Source organism: Salmo trutta, chromosome 22 (genome assembly GCF_901001165.1).
Source record: "Salmo trutta chromosome 22, fSalTru1.1, whole genome shotgun sequence".
NCBI classification, from domain to species: Eukaryota; Metazoa; Chordata; class Actinopteri; order Salmoniformes; family Salmonidae; genus Salmo; species Salmo trutta.
Window position 1 is genome coordinate 20,623,347 of NC_042978.1, and position 17,844 is coordinate 20,641,190.

At 42.8% G+C, this 17,844-nt stretch overlaps 2 protein-coding genes across 4 annotated transcripts; both read left to right on the forward strand.

The window, feature by feature from the left end:
- Positions 1 to 393: 393 nt before the first annotated feature.
- LOC115158345 (ankyrin repeat domain-containing protein 29) lies at positions 394 to 7,304 on the forward strand. Of its 3 annotated transcripts, XM_029707174.1 has the most exons (10): positions 395 to 704; positions 2,400 to 2,510; positions 3,014 to 3,112; positions 3,388 to 3,486; positions 3,686 to 3,784; positions 5,740 to 5,838; positions 5,983 to 6,081; positions 6,311 to 6,406; positions 6,576 to 6,674; positions 6,786 to 7,304. In XM_029707174.1, the coding sequence occupies exons 1-10, from the start codon at positions 693 to 695 to the stop codon at positions 6,867 to 6,869; spliced, it is 897 nt and encodes a 298-aa protein (XP_029563034.1). In that variant the 5' UTR covers positions 395 to 692; the 3' UTR covers positions 6,870 to 7,304. The 3 variants fall into 3 exon arrangements, with proteins under 3 accessions (XP_029563032.1, XP_029563034.1, XP_029563033.1); XM_029707172.1 differs by having other exon boundaries at positions 394 to 704; positions 5,740 to 6,081; XM_029707173.1 differs by lacking the exon at positions 395 to 704 and having other exon boundaries at positions 2,404 to 2,569; positions 5,740 to 6,081.
- Positions 7,305 to 8,789: 1,485 nt separating this feature from the next.
- LOC115158346 (vacuolar protein sorting-associated protein 4B) lies at positions 8,790 to 16,623 on the forward strand. The gene is made up of 11 exons (XM_029707175.1): positions 8,790 to 9,001; positions 9,316 to 9,427; positions 10,736 to 10,886; positions 12,833 to 12,894; positions 13,062 to 13,181; positions 13,327 to 13,483; positions 13,641 to 13,789; positions 13,993 to 14,074; positions 14,283 to 14,502; positions 14,681 to 14,821; positions 15,205 to 16,623. The coding sequence occupies exons 1-11, from the start codon at positions 8,981 to 8,983 to the stop codon at positions 15,304 to 15,306; spliced, it is 1,317 nt and encodes a 438-aa protein (XP_029563035.1). The 5' UTR covers positions 8,790 to 8,980; the 3' UTR covers positions 15,307 to 16,623.
- Positions 16,624 to 17,844: the final 1,221 nt, after the last annotated feature.

A 17,844-nucleotide genomic window follows, 5' to 3' on the forward strand; every position in this document is an offset into this window, starting at 1 on the left:
TTGAATAGAACAAAACCTTGTGCCATATATAAAACAATAGCCTATGTTGCCTCAGTGTAAGCCAACTACTATCCTGGTTTTAATGTCTATGACTACTACCCACAAAATTAAACTGTAACAGAATCAAACTCGATGCATTTGTTTGAAGAAACGACTTCAAGGAATTGATTCAGTGAGCAGACAGAGCGCCACACACAATTGATTCAGTGAGCAGACAGAGGGCCACACACAATTGATTCAGTGAGCAGACAGAGGGCCACACGGAATTGATTCAGTGAGCAGACAGAGGCCACACGGAATTGATTCTGTGAGCAGACAGAGGGCCACACGGAATTGATTCAGTGAGCAGACAGAGCGCCACACGGAATTGATTCTGTGAGCAGACAGAGGGCCACACGGAATTGATTCAGTGAGCAGACAGAGCGCCACACGGAATTGATTCAGTGAGCAGACAGAGCGCCACACGGAATTGATTCAGTGAGCAGACAGCGTGCCTGTCTGTGTGGCGGGAGCGGCACTGCAGAGGATATACACAGGCTGCGTGTTGTTTTTCCTTCAGCGCGCCAACACCCCGGGAGAAGCCACAACAAATAGTCAAAACAAATACGTTTTAGACAGTTATTATAGTAATATAAGGGCATCGCATTTTTTTGCATACGCAAGAAAGATGAGTCACGAATGAGGTCTGCAGGATGTCGTTCAAGGTAATCTCCACATTTTCCTGATGTTCTGCATAGGCTACTCTAACCAAGCTTGAAATGAAAAGAGAGTAGCCTAATCTACTCAATACGAATGTTAACTTTCTTTGCGGCCATCGCTACTAATGTGTGTTATGAATAGGTCTATGATGAAGAGTATGCGTGTGTAATCTGCAGGGGGCTTGCGCGCAATAATTATGTATTTATGGAAATTAGATTTGCTGCTTGACCTTCAGTCAGAGTCCTGCCCTTTTGACCTGGCTAAGATTAGGTTGTCATGTCACTAGAGTAGAGTGACAGGTGTTGAGGTAGTTGATCATCATCTGGCCATGAGCAGCCTACCGCTGCAGACCATGCCCCACCCACATGCAGTATTTGGAAATATCCACCAGAAATGAGTAAATCCCAATTTCTATACATTTTTACACTTTGAACTATTTGGCCCCATTGAATTACAGTCAAATGTACTGTCTCCATAAAGAGACCTCATTATTGCAGTAGAGTATTCCATACTTATCTTTCAAACCATTTAACTGGACTTAGTCATTATTTGATTGACACATGATAAAAATGTATTATTTTGTCTTGTCTGTGTTAGGTTTACCCAGATTTATTTGGACCAATGTTGGTGGGTGGGAGCTAGACTGTTAGAGACCACACAACCAGACCAGAGACCATACAACCACACCAGAGACCACACAACCACACCAGAGACCACACAACCAGACCAGAGACCATACAACCACACCAGAGACCACACAACCAGACCAGAGACCACACAACCAGACCAGAGCATACAACCAGACCAGAGACCATACAACCATACCAGAGACCATACAACCACACCAGAGACCACACAACCAGACCAGAGACCATACAACCACACCAGAGACCATACAACCACACCAGAGACCACACAACCAGACCAGAGACCATACAACCACACCAGAGACCATACAACCACACCAGAGACCATACAACCAGACCAGAGACCACACAACCACACCAGAGACCATACAACCACACCAGAGACCACACAACCAGACCAGAGACCACACAACCAGACCAGAGACCATACAACCACACCAGAGACCACACAACCAGACCAGAGACCACACAACCACACCAGAGACCATACAACCACACCAGAGACCACACAACCAGACCAGAGACCACACAACCAGACCAGAGACCACACAACCAGACCAGAGACCACACAACCAGACCAGAGACCACACAACCAGACCAGAGACCACACAACCAGACCAGAGACCATACAACCAGACCAGAGACCACACAACCAGACCAGAGACCACACAACCAGACCAGAGACTATACAACCACACCTGAGACCATACAACCACACCAGAGACCATACAACCACACCAGAGACCATACAACCACACCAGAGACCATACCACACCATACCCAATGCAAGAGCATAATCAATGTGTGTGCGTGTGCAAAGAGCCTCTGTCCATATTGATTCATATTGATTGTGAACAGGAATTGCCTGACTGCAACTCATTTCAAATGGTTATGTCTATAAACTCCATTGCCTGATCAATACTAAACAAATTGCAGGCCAAATTTGGAATTCTGAGATGATACTGTAGATCTGTTACCTTTTATTCTGTTTATAGGTCTGTTTTCTGACACTAATGTCTAGTCGATGTTGTATCATGTGTGTTTGTCCTGCAGAAGGAGACGCCCCTTGCTAACGCCGTGTTTTGGGCAGCTCATAAGGGGAACTTGGCCCTGCTTCAATTACTGCTCAACAGTGGTCGTGTGGATGCCGACTGCAGAGACAGTGTACGGACGCTGCATGCCCTGGTGGCTCAGCTGCACGCTTTACCCATAAACCACCTGTGGTAGGAGAGAGAGAGAGAGCTACAACCCTTCTGTCTGTCTCTGTGTGTGTGTGGATGTATACATGTCTTAATAATGTGTTGTAAGTCCACTTATGTGCTTGCAGTTTTCATGTGCGTCACATCTAAATGTTTATTGTTGCGTGGTATCTGAAATGTAATGCTTTGTCGAGTCTCCGGTGACAAGTTCAACTATGTTTCAGCAACTTTCTCTAGAGATGATGGCATGTGAATGATTGGAAAAAGCATCAGGCAAGGAGTGTTATTTTGGAGGGGTGTGTGTGCAATTAGATTGTCTTGAGGAGAACCAAAACACTTGCAAAACTTTAAAAAAAACATGTGCACCATGTTTCTTTCCTGTGCTGTTTTAATGACATGTAAACAAGGATCTGACTGGACTTAAGGACTGAGGTGTTGATTGATTGGGATGCCTTGATCTCTTTCCAGTTTGGCACCACAGCCCTGATGGTGGCGTCCTACAGCGGCCACTATGACTGTGCCAGGGAGCTGATCATGCAGGGAACTGACATTAACCTGCAGAGAGAGGTACGGTAGACGACCACTTTAGTACACTTTGCTGTCATTATAAGACTTACCTCGGTTTTAGTGTTGCTCGTTGATAAACTGCAACCTTCCACTTTTCCATAGAGTACACAGTTCGGTGGTTGAAACGGTCGGTGCATTATTGATGTTGCTTTGAGACTAATGTGGTCAAAGTAGAAATCAATAAGCAGTAAAGATGTTTTGAAGCATTGAGAAAATGTGTACAGGTATGTCCGTTGAAGGTCTTTCTGACATTGAATGCATGTTTCTACCCACAGACAGGCTCCACTGCCCTCTTCTTCGCTTCCCAGCAGGGACACAATGAAGTAGTGAAGCTCCTCTTTGAATTTGGTGGCTCAACTGAATTCCAGACAAAGGTATGCTGTGTCACCTACTTGGAGACAGAGAGGGAGAGTGAGATTACAGTGAGAGAGAGTCAGAGGACATCAGGGGGAGACGGACAGAATATACTGACAGCAGTGATCCAGAGTGTTTGATGCCTGCTGTGTTAAGTCATATTCCATGGGCCAGTCACTCCAGGATATGTGGCTAATCTGTATTCTCATGGTTTGGCAGGACGGTGGCACAGCCCTATCTGCAGCCTGTCAGTATGGCCACTCTAAGGTGGTGGACACTCTGCTGAAGAACGGAGCCAATGTCCATGATCAGCTGCATGTAAGCATCCCTAACACCTATCTCACTCACTGTCTGTTCTTTTCCACCACTCCTGCTGCCCTGCAGAACTCCACTGACAGTGTCCAATGCTGTAGTCCACAAAACAACAAAATCACACACACTCATGTTACCGCTGAGTCAGACATGAGATCCATTTTGTTTTATGCACTGTTAGGGCTGGGTGATATGGTCAAAATATCACATTACAATATTTTCTAAATGTTTGATGGTATTTGACAGTATTTGAGGTTACATTTAGCTAGCTAACAATAAGAAATAATAAAATATAAGAATAGAAACAAAGTAAATGGCAGTAGAATATAATAAACATTTTAGCTTAAGTATAATACAGGAAGGCACAATTTATAGTCATACATTGTCATATGGGGCATTCGGAAAGTATTCAGACCCCTTGACTTTTTCTACATGTTGTTACTTTACAGCCTAATGGATTAAATTAAATGTTTTCCTCATCAATCTACACACAATACCCCACAATGACAAAGTGAAAACAGGTTTTTAGAAATGTTTGTAAATGTATAAAAAATAAAACACAGAAATACCTTATTTACATAAGTATTCAGACCCTTTGCTATGAGACTACAAATTGAGCTCAGGTTCATCCTGTTTCCATTGATCATCCTTGAGATGTTTCTACAATTTGATTGGAGTCCACCTGTGGTAAATTCAATTGATTTGACATGATTTGGAAAGGCACACACCTGTCTATTTAAGGTCCCATAGTTGACAGTGCATGTTAAAGCAAAAACCAAGCCATGAGGTCAAAGGAATTGTCCGTAGAGCTCTGAGACAGGATTGTGTCAAGGCGCAGTCGTGGGGAAGGGTACAAAAAACAATATGCAGCATTGAAGGTCCCCAAGAACACAGTGGCATCCATTATTCTTAAATGTAAGATGTTTGGAACCACCAAGACTCTTCCTAGAGCTGGCCGCCCGGCTAAACTGAGCAATCGGGGGAGAAGGGACTTGGTCAGGGAGGTGACCAAGAACCCAATGCTTACTCTTACAGAGCTCCAGAGTTCCTCTGTGGAGATGAGAGAACCTTCCAGAAGGACAACTATCTTTGCAGCACTCCACCAATCAGGCCTTTATGGTAGAGTGGCCAGACAGAAGCCAATCCTCAGTAAAAGACACAGCCCGCTTGGAGTTTGCCAAAAGGCACCTAAACAAGATTCTCTGGTCTGACAAATCTAAGGTTAAACTCTTTGGCCTGAATGCCAAGCATCACATCTGGAGGAAACCTGGTACCATCCCTATGGTGAAGCATGCTGGTGGCAGCATCATGCTGTGGGGATGTTTTTCAGCGGCAGGGACTGGGAGACTAGTCAGGATCGAGGGAAAGATGAGTGGAGCAAAGTAGGCCCTCAGACTGGGGCGAAGGTTCCCCTTCCAACAGGACAACAACCCTAAGCACACAGCCAAGACAATGCAGGAGTGGCTTCTGGACATGTCTCTGAATGTTCTTGAATGGCCCAGACAGCTTCTGGACTTGAACCCAATCGAACATCTCTGGAGAGACCTGAAAATAGCTGTGCAGTGACGCTCCCCATCCAATCTGACAGCGCTTGAGAGGATCTGCAGAGTTGAATGGGGAAAAACTCCCCAAATACAGGTGTGCCAAGCTTGTAGCATCATACCCAAGAAGACTCGAGGCTGTAATCGCTGCCAAAGGTGCTTCAACAAAGTACTGAGTAAAGGGTCTGAATACTTATGTAAATGTGATATTCACGTTTTTTTATTGATGAGGAAAAAACACAATTTAATCAATTTTAGAATAAGGCTGTAACGTAACAAAATGTTGAAAAAGTCAAGGGGTCTGAATACTTTCCGAAAGCACTGTAAGGTCTGTTACTATTCATAGGACAAGCCATACAGTGCATTGCTTTGTCATCATTTACTTTGCTGATGTGACATGTTTCTAATATCATGTTTTAGGATGGTGCCACTCCACTCTTCCTTGCTTCCCAGGAGGGTCATGTGACTGTCATACGTCAACTTCTGTCATCTGGAGCCAAAGTTAACCACCCTAGGGAAGTGAGGCCACACTCCCGTACAATAATAGAGGACCTCAACAGAGGGACTGACATCTTCATCTCTCGTCTCACCCTCTTCCTCCTTTTAACTTTTCTCCCCTTCTCTTTCTCCTCACCCACCTCCCTACCGTACCCCCGTCTCCAGGATGGCACAGCCCCCCTGTGGATGGCAGCCCAGATGGGACACAGTGAAGTAGTTAAGGTTTTACTTCGGCGTGGTGCAGATCGGGATGCTGACAGAAAAGTATGTTGTCCTTTAGCAACCCAGGCGGTGCCTAGTGGGTTGACAAAGACAAGATGATATTCCTCCATCATGTGGTTGCTTTATCTTTCAAATCCTCTTTCAGGGTTTACTCGTGGAAAATACATTAAAAAATACATTAATATATTAAATCAAGTCATTTATTTAAATGACTTTCTTTGTGTACGTTTTGAAATGTTAATGTATCATGTTTCTTTTGATCTCATTGAAGGACGGGTCAACTGCATTATTCAAGGCAGCTTTCAAAGGACACAACACTGTCATTGAGGAGCTCCTGAAGTTCTCCCCTTCATTGGGCCTTCTCAAGGTAGGATAGATATCAAGATAAAGCTTGCGCTTTGGCATCTTCTGACTGGCCATGAATAGTTTTTATTCAAAAGTATATTGTGAAACATTGTATTGTAAAACACTTGCAGTATTTTAGTGATAAGAAACCGCTGTTAGTTACAAGTGTTTTAACTGTTTCATTTTTCCAGAATGGTTCCACAGCCCTCCACGCTGCTGTCATGGGTGGGAATCATAAAAGTGTAAACCTTCTGCTGGGGGCCAATGCAGACCCCACACTACCCAACAAGGTAAATCACTGTAGTGTGAGCTACGGATAAGAAGGAAAGCAGAGGAGGATGCATTTCAGGATGTCTTTCAGGTAGATCATTTTTTCATGACTGGTTATGTTTTCTTTGCAGAACAATGAACTGCCAGCAGATCTTACAAAGAGCAATCGCATCCTGAGGGCTCTGCGACCGCAAATCTTAAATGGAAGTAGTTGATGACAACCCTAGTTGTCCATGGTTAGACCATGTCTGAAAACCTTAGACTATGGTTGTTTTATGGGGAGAAATGCACTGAGGGCTCCGAACAACAGAGAACAAACCAACAGGATTCAGCCACACAACAATATTATTAATATGGTGCTTGTTTTCAATTGCAGCTTCAGAAAATGTTATTTGGAGTTACCATAACTGGATATAGCTAAAAGGATGGTTATATATGTGGCCTACTACAAAAATGCATCCGTTTGTGGCAATAGTTATTTTGCCATGTGTGCCCTTATCTTTGAGGTGTTGTTATAACTTTGCTGTATAGTTTCTGGTTATAAAACGTTTTATCCCTGGTGCTGTAATATTTCTAAATATTTAGCTTTTTTTTCTGCCATTTTAATAAATGTAAACTGTAAATTTGTTAAATAAAATAGGAATGTGAAATAACTGTCATATTTTGTCCTGTGACTCAGTCAATAACGTGTGATGTTTTGGGTCAGCCTTTGGAATCAGTTTAATTGCCCTGGGGAGTACGAACAAAGGATCCGATTCGGGAAAGCTGTATTCCTGGTCGTAATCCTGGTGAGTTACTGCCGCTCTGATATCCCAAAATTTTCCCCGGCTGTATGTAATAAAACAAAACATTTTTTTGCCTAATAATGTAAGAAATAACACCAAAAAAATGAAATACTGCAAAGTTGCCTAGGGGCTAGAAGCACGGCTGCCCTCTCGGTGCCATTTTCTTCTGGTGCCAGGAAAATAACCTCTCACTCAACGTCAACAAAACAAAGGAGATGATCGTGGACTTCAGAAAACAGCAGAGGGAGCACCCCCCTATCCATATTGACGGGATCGCAGTGGAGAAGGTGGAAAGCTTCAAGTTCCTCGGGGTACACATCACTGACAAACTGAAATGGTCCACCCACACAGACAGTGTGGTGAAGAAGGAGCAACAATGCCTCTTCAACCTCAGGAGGCTGAATAAATTTGGCTTGGTACCTATAACCCTCAAAAACGTTAACAGATGCACAATTGAGAGCATGCTGTCGGGCTGTATCACGGCCTGGTACGGCAACTGTACCGCCCACAACCTCAGGGCTCTCCAGGGGGTGGTGTGGTCTGCCCAACGCATCACCGGGGGCAAACTACCTGCCCTCCAGGACACCTACAGCACCCAATGTCACAGGAAGGCCAAAAAGATCAAGAACAACAACCACCTGAGCCACTGCCTATTCACCCCGCTATCATCCAGAAGGCGAGGTCTGTACAGGGGCATCAAAGCTGGGACCGAGAGACTGAAAAACAGCTTCTATATCAAGACCATCAGATTGTTAAATATCCATCACTAGCACATTAGAGGCTGCTGCCTACATACAGACTTGAAATCACTGGCCACTTTAATAAATAGAACACTAGTCACTTTAATAATGTTTACATATTTTGCATTACCCATCTCATTTGTATATAATGTATTCTATTCTACTGTAACTTAGTCTATGCTGCTCTGACAGTGCTCGTCCATATATTTATATATTCTTAATTCCTTTACTTTGATTTGTGTGTATTGTTGTGAAATTGTTAGATATTACTTGTTAGATATTACTGCACTGTTAAAGCTAGAAACACAAGAATTTCGCTACAACCGCAATGACATCTGCTAAACATGTGTATGTGACCAATAAAATGTGATTTGATTTGATTTATAACAAAAAAAATACTAGAGGTCACTGTACTCACCAAGAAACAGAATCATTGCAAATCTGTCTGATCTTGGTAACCTTATTGCTAGCATATACAATGCACATACATGTTTATGGATTGTTAATCAGAATTTCAAAGTACAGATAAAAATAGGCTGTGAAATTGACCGCATAAAATTGACAGTAAAGGGTCAGAAAAAGCTTTACTCGTCTCTTTTGTGTTGCTGTCACGTGTACATCCATAGGCGGAAGTGACACTCGACATCTTGATGCGGAAGAGATTCCGAACAATTGAAGAATTCACCAAAATGATATCAAAACACTAACCAGAGCTAATAACGTCGTATTGTGGCTATTGCACGTTGATCTATTGAGATTAGAGTTAAGTTTTATTTTGGCAATTGTACATATACAGCAACCATGGCTAATAACAATTTACAGGTGAGTGAGTGTCCAGCCAGGGACAACAACAAACGAAATTAGCCAGCTAGCTAGGCTTGCTAGCTAACTTTGTATTCGTCTACTGTTGTTTTGGATGTTGTTAATCCGTAGATTTGTCTAGCAAATATGACTCTTGACGCGGGTGCGTGCGTGAGAACTGTTTCATTATTTACTAATTACATTTTGACATACCTTTCTAAAATAAGGTACACCAAATGACAATAATGATATCGGGCAGATCAAGATGTCATGCTAATGCCCTTCCCTCTTTTGTTATGGCTCTTCTATAACGTTGCCCATGCATTGTGTTACAGAAAGCCATAGATCTTGCAAGCAAGGCTGCAGAGGAGGACAAAGCTAAAAACTATGAGGAAGCTCTCCGGTTGTACCAGCATTCTATTCAGTACTTCCTTCATGTTGTGAAGTGTGAGTTGTCTTATATCTCAGTTCCACTTCCTGTTTACAAGTCTTAATTTGAGAAATACACTGCAAACACAGAACATCCACATACATTGTTATTCTATTCACTTTAATTTGGTAATATACACTCACCGGCCAGTTTATTAGGTACACCCATCTAGTATTGGGTCGGACCCCCCTTTGCCTTCAGAACAGCCAGAATTCGTCCGGGAATTCTACAAGGTGTTGGAAACGTTTCACAAGAATGTTGATCCGTGCTGACGCGACGGTATCATGCAGTTGCTGTAGATTGGACTTTGCGTCAGCATGGACCAACATCCCTGTGGAACATTTCCGAAACCTTGTAGAATGCCCCGAATAATTCAGGCTGTTCTGGAGGCAAAGGGGTGTCCGACTCGGTCTAGATGGGTACATTCATGCTGCGAACAGCCCATTCCATCTCATCTTAAAGATACTCTATTGGGTTGAGGTCTGGGGACTGTGCAGGCCACTCAAGTAAACTGAACGTGATGTCATGTTTCAGGCAGTGTTTTTCCACTACTCAATGGTCGTGTTGGTGATCACATGCCCACTGGAGCCGCTTCTTCTTGTTTTTAGCTGGTAGGAGTGGAACCCGGTGTGGTGGTCTGCTGTAATACCCCATCCGTGACAAAGATCGACGAGTTGCGCGTCCCGAGATGACATTCTGCTCACCACTTTTGCACTGCGCTGTTATTTGTCTGTTTGTGGCCCTCCTGTTAGCTTGCACAATTCTTGCCATTCTCCTTCAACCTCTCTCATCAACAAGCTGTTTTAGCCCACAGTACTGCCACTGACTGGATGTTTTTTGTTTGTCGCGCCATTCTCGGTTAACCCTAGGCACTGTCGTGCGTGAAAAGCCCAGCAGGGCGGTCATTTCTGAAATGCTGGGTCCGGCGCGCCTAACACCGATGATCATACACCGATCACCACGCTCAAAGTTGCTTAGGTCACTAGTTTTGCCCATTCTAACGTTCAATCAAACTAACTGAATGCCTCAATGCGTGTCTGCCTGCTTTATATAGAAAGCCACAGTCACGTGAATCACTGTCTGTAGGAGCAAACCATTTTCGTGAATGGGGTGGTGAACCTAATAAATTGGCCAGTGTGTGTATGCGTTTACCTTTGACCTTAAAGTTTGGAATGACCACAGGAGGACCTCTGGATAAACATAAATGATTTCTTAAAGAAACTGTTTTAAAAGTTTTTTTACTTTCACATTGAATGCCCGAAGTGTGAGGTGACTTAGGGCATAATGTGATGTGACAACCTGTGGTCCATTTACTTTTCCTATAGATGAGGCCCAGGGAGACAAGGCCAAGCAAAGCATCAGGGCAAAGTGTGCAGAGTACCTGGACCGAGCAGAGAAGCTGAAGGAATACCTTAAGAAGAAGGAGAAGGCTCCTCCAGCCAAGCCTGTCAAAGAGTCTGGGTCTGATGACAAAGGGTGAATAGGGCTGTGGTGGCCATGAAATTATGTCAGCCGGTTATTGTCATGCAAAAGTCTGCCGGTCTCACGGTAATTGGCCGTTAATTAACATAGGATTAGCATTTCCAGGCCTCCATGCATACAAGCCGCAGATGCGTGCCTTTGTAACATCTACTTTAAAAAAAAGTCTAATAAATCAACTTAATATACACCATCACAATAAATCCATTATTTATTTTAGTCAGGTCTAAAGGAACAATATGACATGAAGTAAATGTATTTCAGAAGAACAGAATATGAGTTCGTCTACTGGCCTACAATGTAATCTTGTCTTTACTAATATGTAAAATTAGTTTTGATTTAGAATGGCACGTTTTCAAATGGGCAGAAAAAGACATGGCGAACAGAGGCCGCACGCTTTCCCAACGGTTTGTTTTGTAGGCTACTTTGGTTTTATAGTGGAGCATATGCTTGATATAAGCAGCTGGGAAATAAGAGAACACTTATTTCACTCCACGCATCAACCCCTGTTTCAAGTATGTGGACACCTGCTTGTCGAACATCTCATTCCAAAATCATGGGCATTAATTTGCTGCTATAACAGCCTCTACTCTTCTGGGAAGGCTTTCTACTAGATGTTGGAAAATTGCTGCGGGGACTTGCTTCCATTCAGCCATGAGCATTAGTGAGATTGGGCACTGATGTTGGGCGATTAGGCCTGGCACGCAGTCGGCGTACCAATTCATCCCGAAGGTGTTCGATGGGGTTGAGGTCAGGGCTCTGTGCAGGCCAGTCAAGTTCTTCCACACTGATTTCAACAAACCATTTCTGTATGGACCTCGCTTTGTGCACGGGGGCATTGTCATGCTAAAACAGGAAAGGGCCTTCCCCAAACTGTTGCCACAAAGTTGGAAGCACAGAATCGTCTAGAATATCATTGTGTACTGTAGCATTAAGATTTCCCTCAACTGGAACTAAGGGACCTAGCCCGAACCATGAAAAACAGCCCCAGACCATTATTCCTCCTCCACCAAACTTTAAAGTTGGCACTAAGTATTGGGACAAGTAGTGTTCTCCTGGCATCCGCCAAACCCAGATTCATCTGTCGGACTGCCAGAAGGGGAAGCTTGATTCATCACTCCAGAGAATGCGTTTCCACTGCTCCAGAGTCCAGTGGTGGCAAGCTTTACACCACTCCAGCCGACGCTTGGCATTGCGCATGGTGGTCATAGGCTTGTGTGTGGCCATGGAAGCCCATTTCATGAAGCTCCTGACGAGCAGTTATTGTGCTGATGTTTTTTTTCCAGAGGCAGTTTGGAACTCGGTAGTGAGTGTTGCAACCGAGGACAGGCATTTTTTACGTGTTACGCGCTTCATCACTCGGCGGTCCCATTGTATGAGCTTGTGTGGCCTACCACTTCGCGGCTGAGGTGTTGTTGCTCCTAGACGTTTCCACCTCACAATAACAGTACTTACAGTTGAGCGGGACAGGTCTAGCAGGGCAGAAATTGACAAACTAACTTGTTGGAAAGGTGGCATCCTATGACAGTGCAACGTTGAAAGTCACTGAGCTCTTTAGTAAGGTCAACTGCCAATGTTTTCCTATGGAGATTGCATGGCCGTGTGCTCGATTCTATACACCTGTCAGCAACGGGTGTGGTTCAAATAGCCAAATCCACTAATGTTGTATATACGGTGTAGTTAGCAAGTTGAGTACTACCAAAGCATGTCCAGAGTCATAAAATGAGATTTACTGCGGTCATGACTCATGATTGCCAGTGTGGTGTTAATATGGTCACCACAACAGCCCTAAGTGAGCATAATGAATCCTGAGATGTGTTATAATCCTCACCAATTCTTCATTTGGTTCTGATTCTTTAGTCTTTTGGACTGTTTATATACTTTTTGTGTGGCCTCCTTATCAGTAAAGTGAGGTCAGAACGACTTTGCTTTTTCTTTTGCAGGAATGAGAGTGATGAAGGGGAAGGTGACCCAGAGAAAAAGAAGTTTCAAAATCAACTCTCGGGTCAGTTATAGCATCAGCTGCTTCCCTTTTCAGCATTTTTGTGAGGCTCATACAAAGCTTTGATGTAGCCTTTTGACACTGAATCTGCATTTGATTTGTATGAAAAAAATGTATATATGGCGTACTACATTTCAACAACTTCTATCTATCTACAATCTGTCTTACAGGTGCCATCGTCATGGAAAAACCAAACATCAAGTGGAATGACGTAGCTGGGCTCGAGGGTGCAAAAGAGGCCCTTAAAGAAGCTGTCATCTTGCCAATCAAATTCCCTCACCTCTTCACAGGTATGGATTATGGAATTCAAGCAACACATAACATTCTAGATAATAACGCATGTATTGTGAATTGCAGCAATGCATCTGAACAGTAAATAGTTTTAGTTTTGGATAGTATTAACTATACCTGAGTATGTTTGTCTTTTGTGTCCAGGAAAGCGGACTCCATGGAGAGGGATCTTGCTCTTTGGCCCTCCTGGTACAGGAAAGTCTTACCTGGCCAAGGCTGTGGCCACAGAAGCCAACAACTCCACCTTCTTCTCGATCTCCTCATCTGACCTGGTGTCAAAGTGGCTGGGGGAAAGTGAAAAGTGAGTAATGGGGCAAAGAGGATGGGCTATGCAATCAAATCAAAATAATATTTGAAGGATATTGCTCATACATACCCATCTCTAGCCTCCTCTTCATTCTTCTCCCACACCATCCATTGGTCTCCTATTCACTTGCCGCCACTCTTTCTGTCATCAGGTTGGTGAAGAATCTGTTTAGCCTGGCCAGGGAGAACAAGCCCTCCATCATCTTCATCGATGAGATAGACTCTCTGTGTGGCTCCAGAAGTGAGAACGAGAGTGAAGCAGCCCGCCGCATCAAGACTGAGTTCCTGGTCCAGATGCAGGGTGAGAGTTTACGCAAAGCTTGGCCTCAGATCCTGTTTACCTCGTACCTTGAGTATTGACACAACTGCTTCGTCCACTGTGTCGTTTAGCACTGAACCTTTTTGTTTGTAAGGTATCACCAAAACAACTAAACTACTATTTTTGGGCTTTCCATTTGACTGGACCAGCTGTCTATTTAAAGCGTTTTCTCTCTCTTCTCCCAGGTGTTGGAAATGACAATGAGGGAGTCCTGGTTCTAGGAGCCACAAACATCCCCTGGACATTGGACTCTGCTATTAGGAGAAGGTCCGTGTATATTTATCTTTTGATGATCTCAAGTCCTTTATCTTATTGTAAAGATGTATTATTCCTGGGATTTTTTTACCCATTGACTCTTATTAGACAGATTGTTAAAGATTAGAAATAAAGAATGAGACTCCCTCCTGTCCCTTGCTGCATCACCATATGTCATACCCATATCAGATATCACAGCTGTCGTGTTTCTGTGCCTCAGGTTTGAGAAGCGTATCTACATCCCTCTGCCAGAGGGGCCCGCCCGCTCCTTCATGTTCAAGCTACATCTAGGCTCCACCCCCAGTGAGCTCATTGAATCAGACTATGTGACCCTTGGTAAGAAGACAGAAGGCTACTCTGGAGCTGACATCAGCGTCATTGTGAGGGACGCCCTCATGCAGCCAGTCAGGAAAGTGCAGTCGGCCACTCACTTCAAACGGGTACGTGACATTCAACAGAGGCGGGGCTCACCTAGGTGCAGCAAATCTTAATTGATTTAATTTTCATCATCTAATAGTTTTGAAGGAAGCATTGAGTCCTCTGAATGCTCTGTCAATGAGACAGTAATCAGTAATCACAAATCCAGTTCCGTCCATGTCTTCTCCTGCATACACCCAGGTCCAAGGATCGTCATGGAACCATCCCAACCTCGTGGTAGACGACCTCCTGACCCCATGCTCACCAGGAGATCCAGACGCCATAGAGATGACCTGGATGGATGTTAATGGGGAGAAACTCATGGAGCCTGTTGTTTGCATGGTGAGAAGAACCCCAAAAACATATATTTTTTGAACATGAGGGAACAAGTATGTGACGCTAACTGATTGGACCAGGACGATACCTGTATCGCGATTCTTCTTAGTATCATGGCAAGGAAACAAAAACAAAACATGAAGTGGATGTAACTTTTTTGGGTGAAAACAGCCCTAATGTTGGGAACAAACATCATGTTGTCATCCAGAGTCACATTTTAGTTATTTTCCAAGCTATATCACACTATATTTTACATACAGCAGGTTTTTAAAATCCAAAGAAAGATTGTTTGATCTGCTTCGCGTTTTCATTTTTGCCGTGGAAAAAATATTGAGATACTGGTATCGTCCCAGCCCTACAAATTGACCTTTGTGATGTGCTGTTTACAGGCTGATATGCTGAGGTCACTGCACAACACCAAGCCAACCGTGAACGAGCAGGACTTGGACAAACTCAAGAAGTTCACAGAGGACTTTGGTCAGGAAGGCTAACACTCAACCAGATAATGCAAACGCAACTTTCCTTTCTCTTGTCCTTTTCCTCCACTGGTTCTCAGGCCTGTATTTACAACTCTACTTTCTCTCCAAGTTACAAAGGGGTTTCATGTATGTTGATTTGTTTGCTTATTCTGTACATTCTTTTTTTTCTTTTTTTACGGAGCCAGATAAGTTTGACTAATGTTTAAGATGGTGATGGTCTCAAAGAATATGGATTCAAGCAATGTATTTATAATTTATGCTTTAAAACACTAAAGTGTCTGTTTTGGCCTTGATGGCATCAAACTAACAATGCATGTCATGGTGCATTACAGCAACTCTTCCAAAACGCCTTTACTCCTTGAAGTACATCTATGACTTGACAAGATAGATGAGGATTGCAGGTTTTGTTGTACTGTATGGTGTTAGGACCTAGTTAGTTTACTTAACTAGGACCTAGTTAAAAACTTGAACTTTAACTAGGACCTAGTTCAGTTTTTATTTATTTATTCATGTTGTATCCAAGAAGGGCTAAGTCTAACGTTCACTCTGTGTTGGTGGAGTAGCACTCATTGAAGAGGACCATATCATGATTAACTATCAGCAACTTTAATTTGAATTCAACTTCTTTTTTTGTAAAAAATTCATATTCTTTTGCTGTAGGCTGTTTTTGAAAGAAGGCGTTAGTCTGAGTTCCTTGCTGTTCAACAGCAAGTAAAAGTACTTTGGGATGGGTGGGGCTATGTTATAATGAAATAAAACCCAATGATTGATCTGGAAGATTAATCAGTAATTGAGTGTGCAATAATGTTTGGTCATTTTTTACCTGTACCCCTTCAATTGTACTTCATACATTTTGCCCACTTCAAATGTTTTGTATAAGTTGTGCCTTGAAAGAGAATCAATGTATATCCTCTCTCACTTACTACTAAAGCCAATGACACTTCAGACACCCTATGAAAGAGACACATATTCAGACAGTTACTTACTTGGTTATGATCGTATACAGCTCTTTCTATAATCTCTGACTTAAAAACACAAAAAATGCTATAAATCTCAATGTATAGTCATTCATTCTCATTTGAGCTGTTAACAAATATTGTCTGGTCACTGGGATGAGATTAGTGTAGCGTTGAACAATGCTGAGAAGGGAGAGATGTCTTCATAAAAGAAGAATGGTCATTATGTTTTCTTTTGAAAATACTGTTAACATCTATGGCTGTGGGGTTTCCTAGAAATATGTATTCAGGTTTTTTTTCTGGGATTTTCCAGAGGTATCCAGTTGTGTTCTAATCTTGGCGTATATGTAAATAAAAATATTACTTATTGAAATGACTGATGTTTGGTTTTACTTTACACATATTTGGATGGATGTATATGTAAATATATACATACACTACTGTTCAAAAGTTTGGGGTCATTTTTCAATTTTCTTGTTTTTGAAAGAAAAGCACGTTTTGTCCATTTAAAATAACAAATTGATCAGAAATACAGTGTAGACATTGTTAATGTTGTAAATGACTATTGTAGCTGTAAACGGCAGATTTTTTTCATGGAATATCTACATAGGTGTACAGAGGCCCATTATCAGCAACCATCACTCCTGTGTTCCAATGGCATGCTGTGTTAGCTAATCCAAGTTTATAATTTTAAAAGGCTAATTGATCATTAGAAAATCCTTTTGCAATTATGTTAGCACAGCTGAAAACTTATCTGATTAAAGAAGCAATAAAACCGGCCTTTAGACTAGTTGAGTATCTGGAGCATCAGCATTTGTGGGTTCGATTACAGGCTCAAAATGACCAGAAACAAATAACTTTCTTCTGAAACTCGTCAGTCTATTCATGTTCTGAGAAATTAAGGCTATTCCATGCAAGAAATTGCCAAGAAACTGAAGATCTCGTACAACGCTGTGTACTACTCCCTTCACAGAACAGCGCAAACTGGCTCTAACCAGAATAGAAAGAGGAGTGGGAGGCCCTGGTGCACAACTGAGCAAGAGGACAAGTACATTAGAGTGTCTAGTTTGAGAAACAGACACCTCGCAAGTCCTCAACTGGCAGCTTCATTAAATAGTACCCCAAAACACCAGTCTCAACGTCAACAGTGAAGAGGCAACTCCGGGTTGCTGGTCTTCTAATCACCAAAATGAAAGCTAGACAGTCAGAGAGCATCGAAAATGTCAAAATTATGGCAAGAGGACTATTTTTTGGCACATTTTGATGGCAAGGAAATACATCACTTTTCAATGCGTCCCTCCGGACGTCATTGGAGAGTGAATGTGGCCCACCCTGATTTGACACCCCTGATATAGCGTGTCATTCACAAAACACTGGGATGTGACCACAATGCATAAGAGAGTAATATTCTGATATTAACAGTGGTGGGAAATACAAGGGAACGGTGTTGAGACAAGCGGTTTGTCCAGAGACCCAACATACAAGGCACTGTCATGCCAAAATGTGTAAATAATCTATGGAATGTGTGTATGAAGTAGTCTACATTTCATACTAACTGGCACTGTTATTAATTTGCTCTGGACTGTGTTAAGAG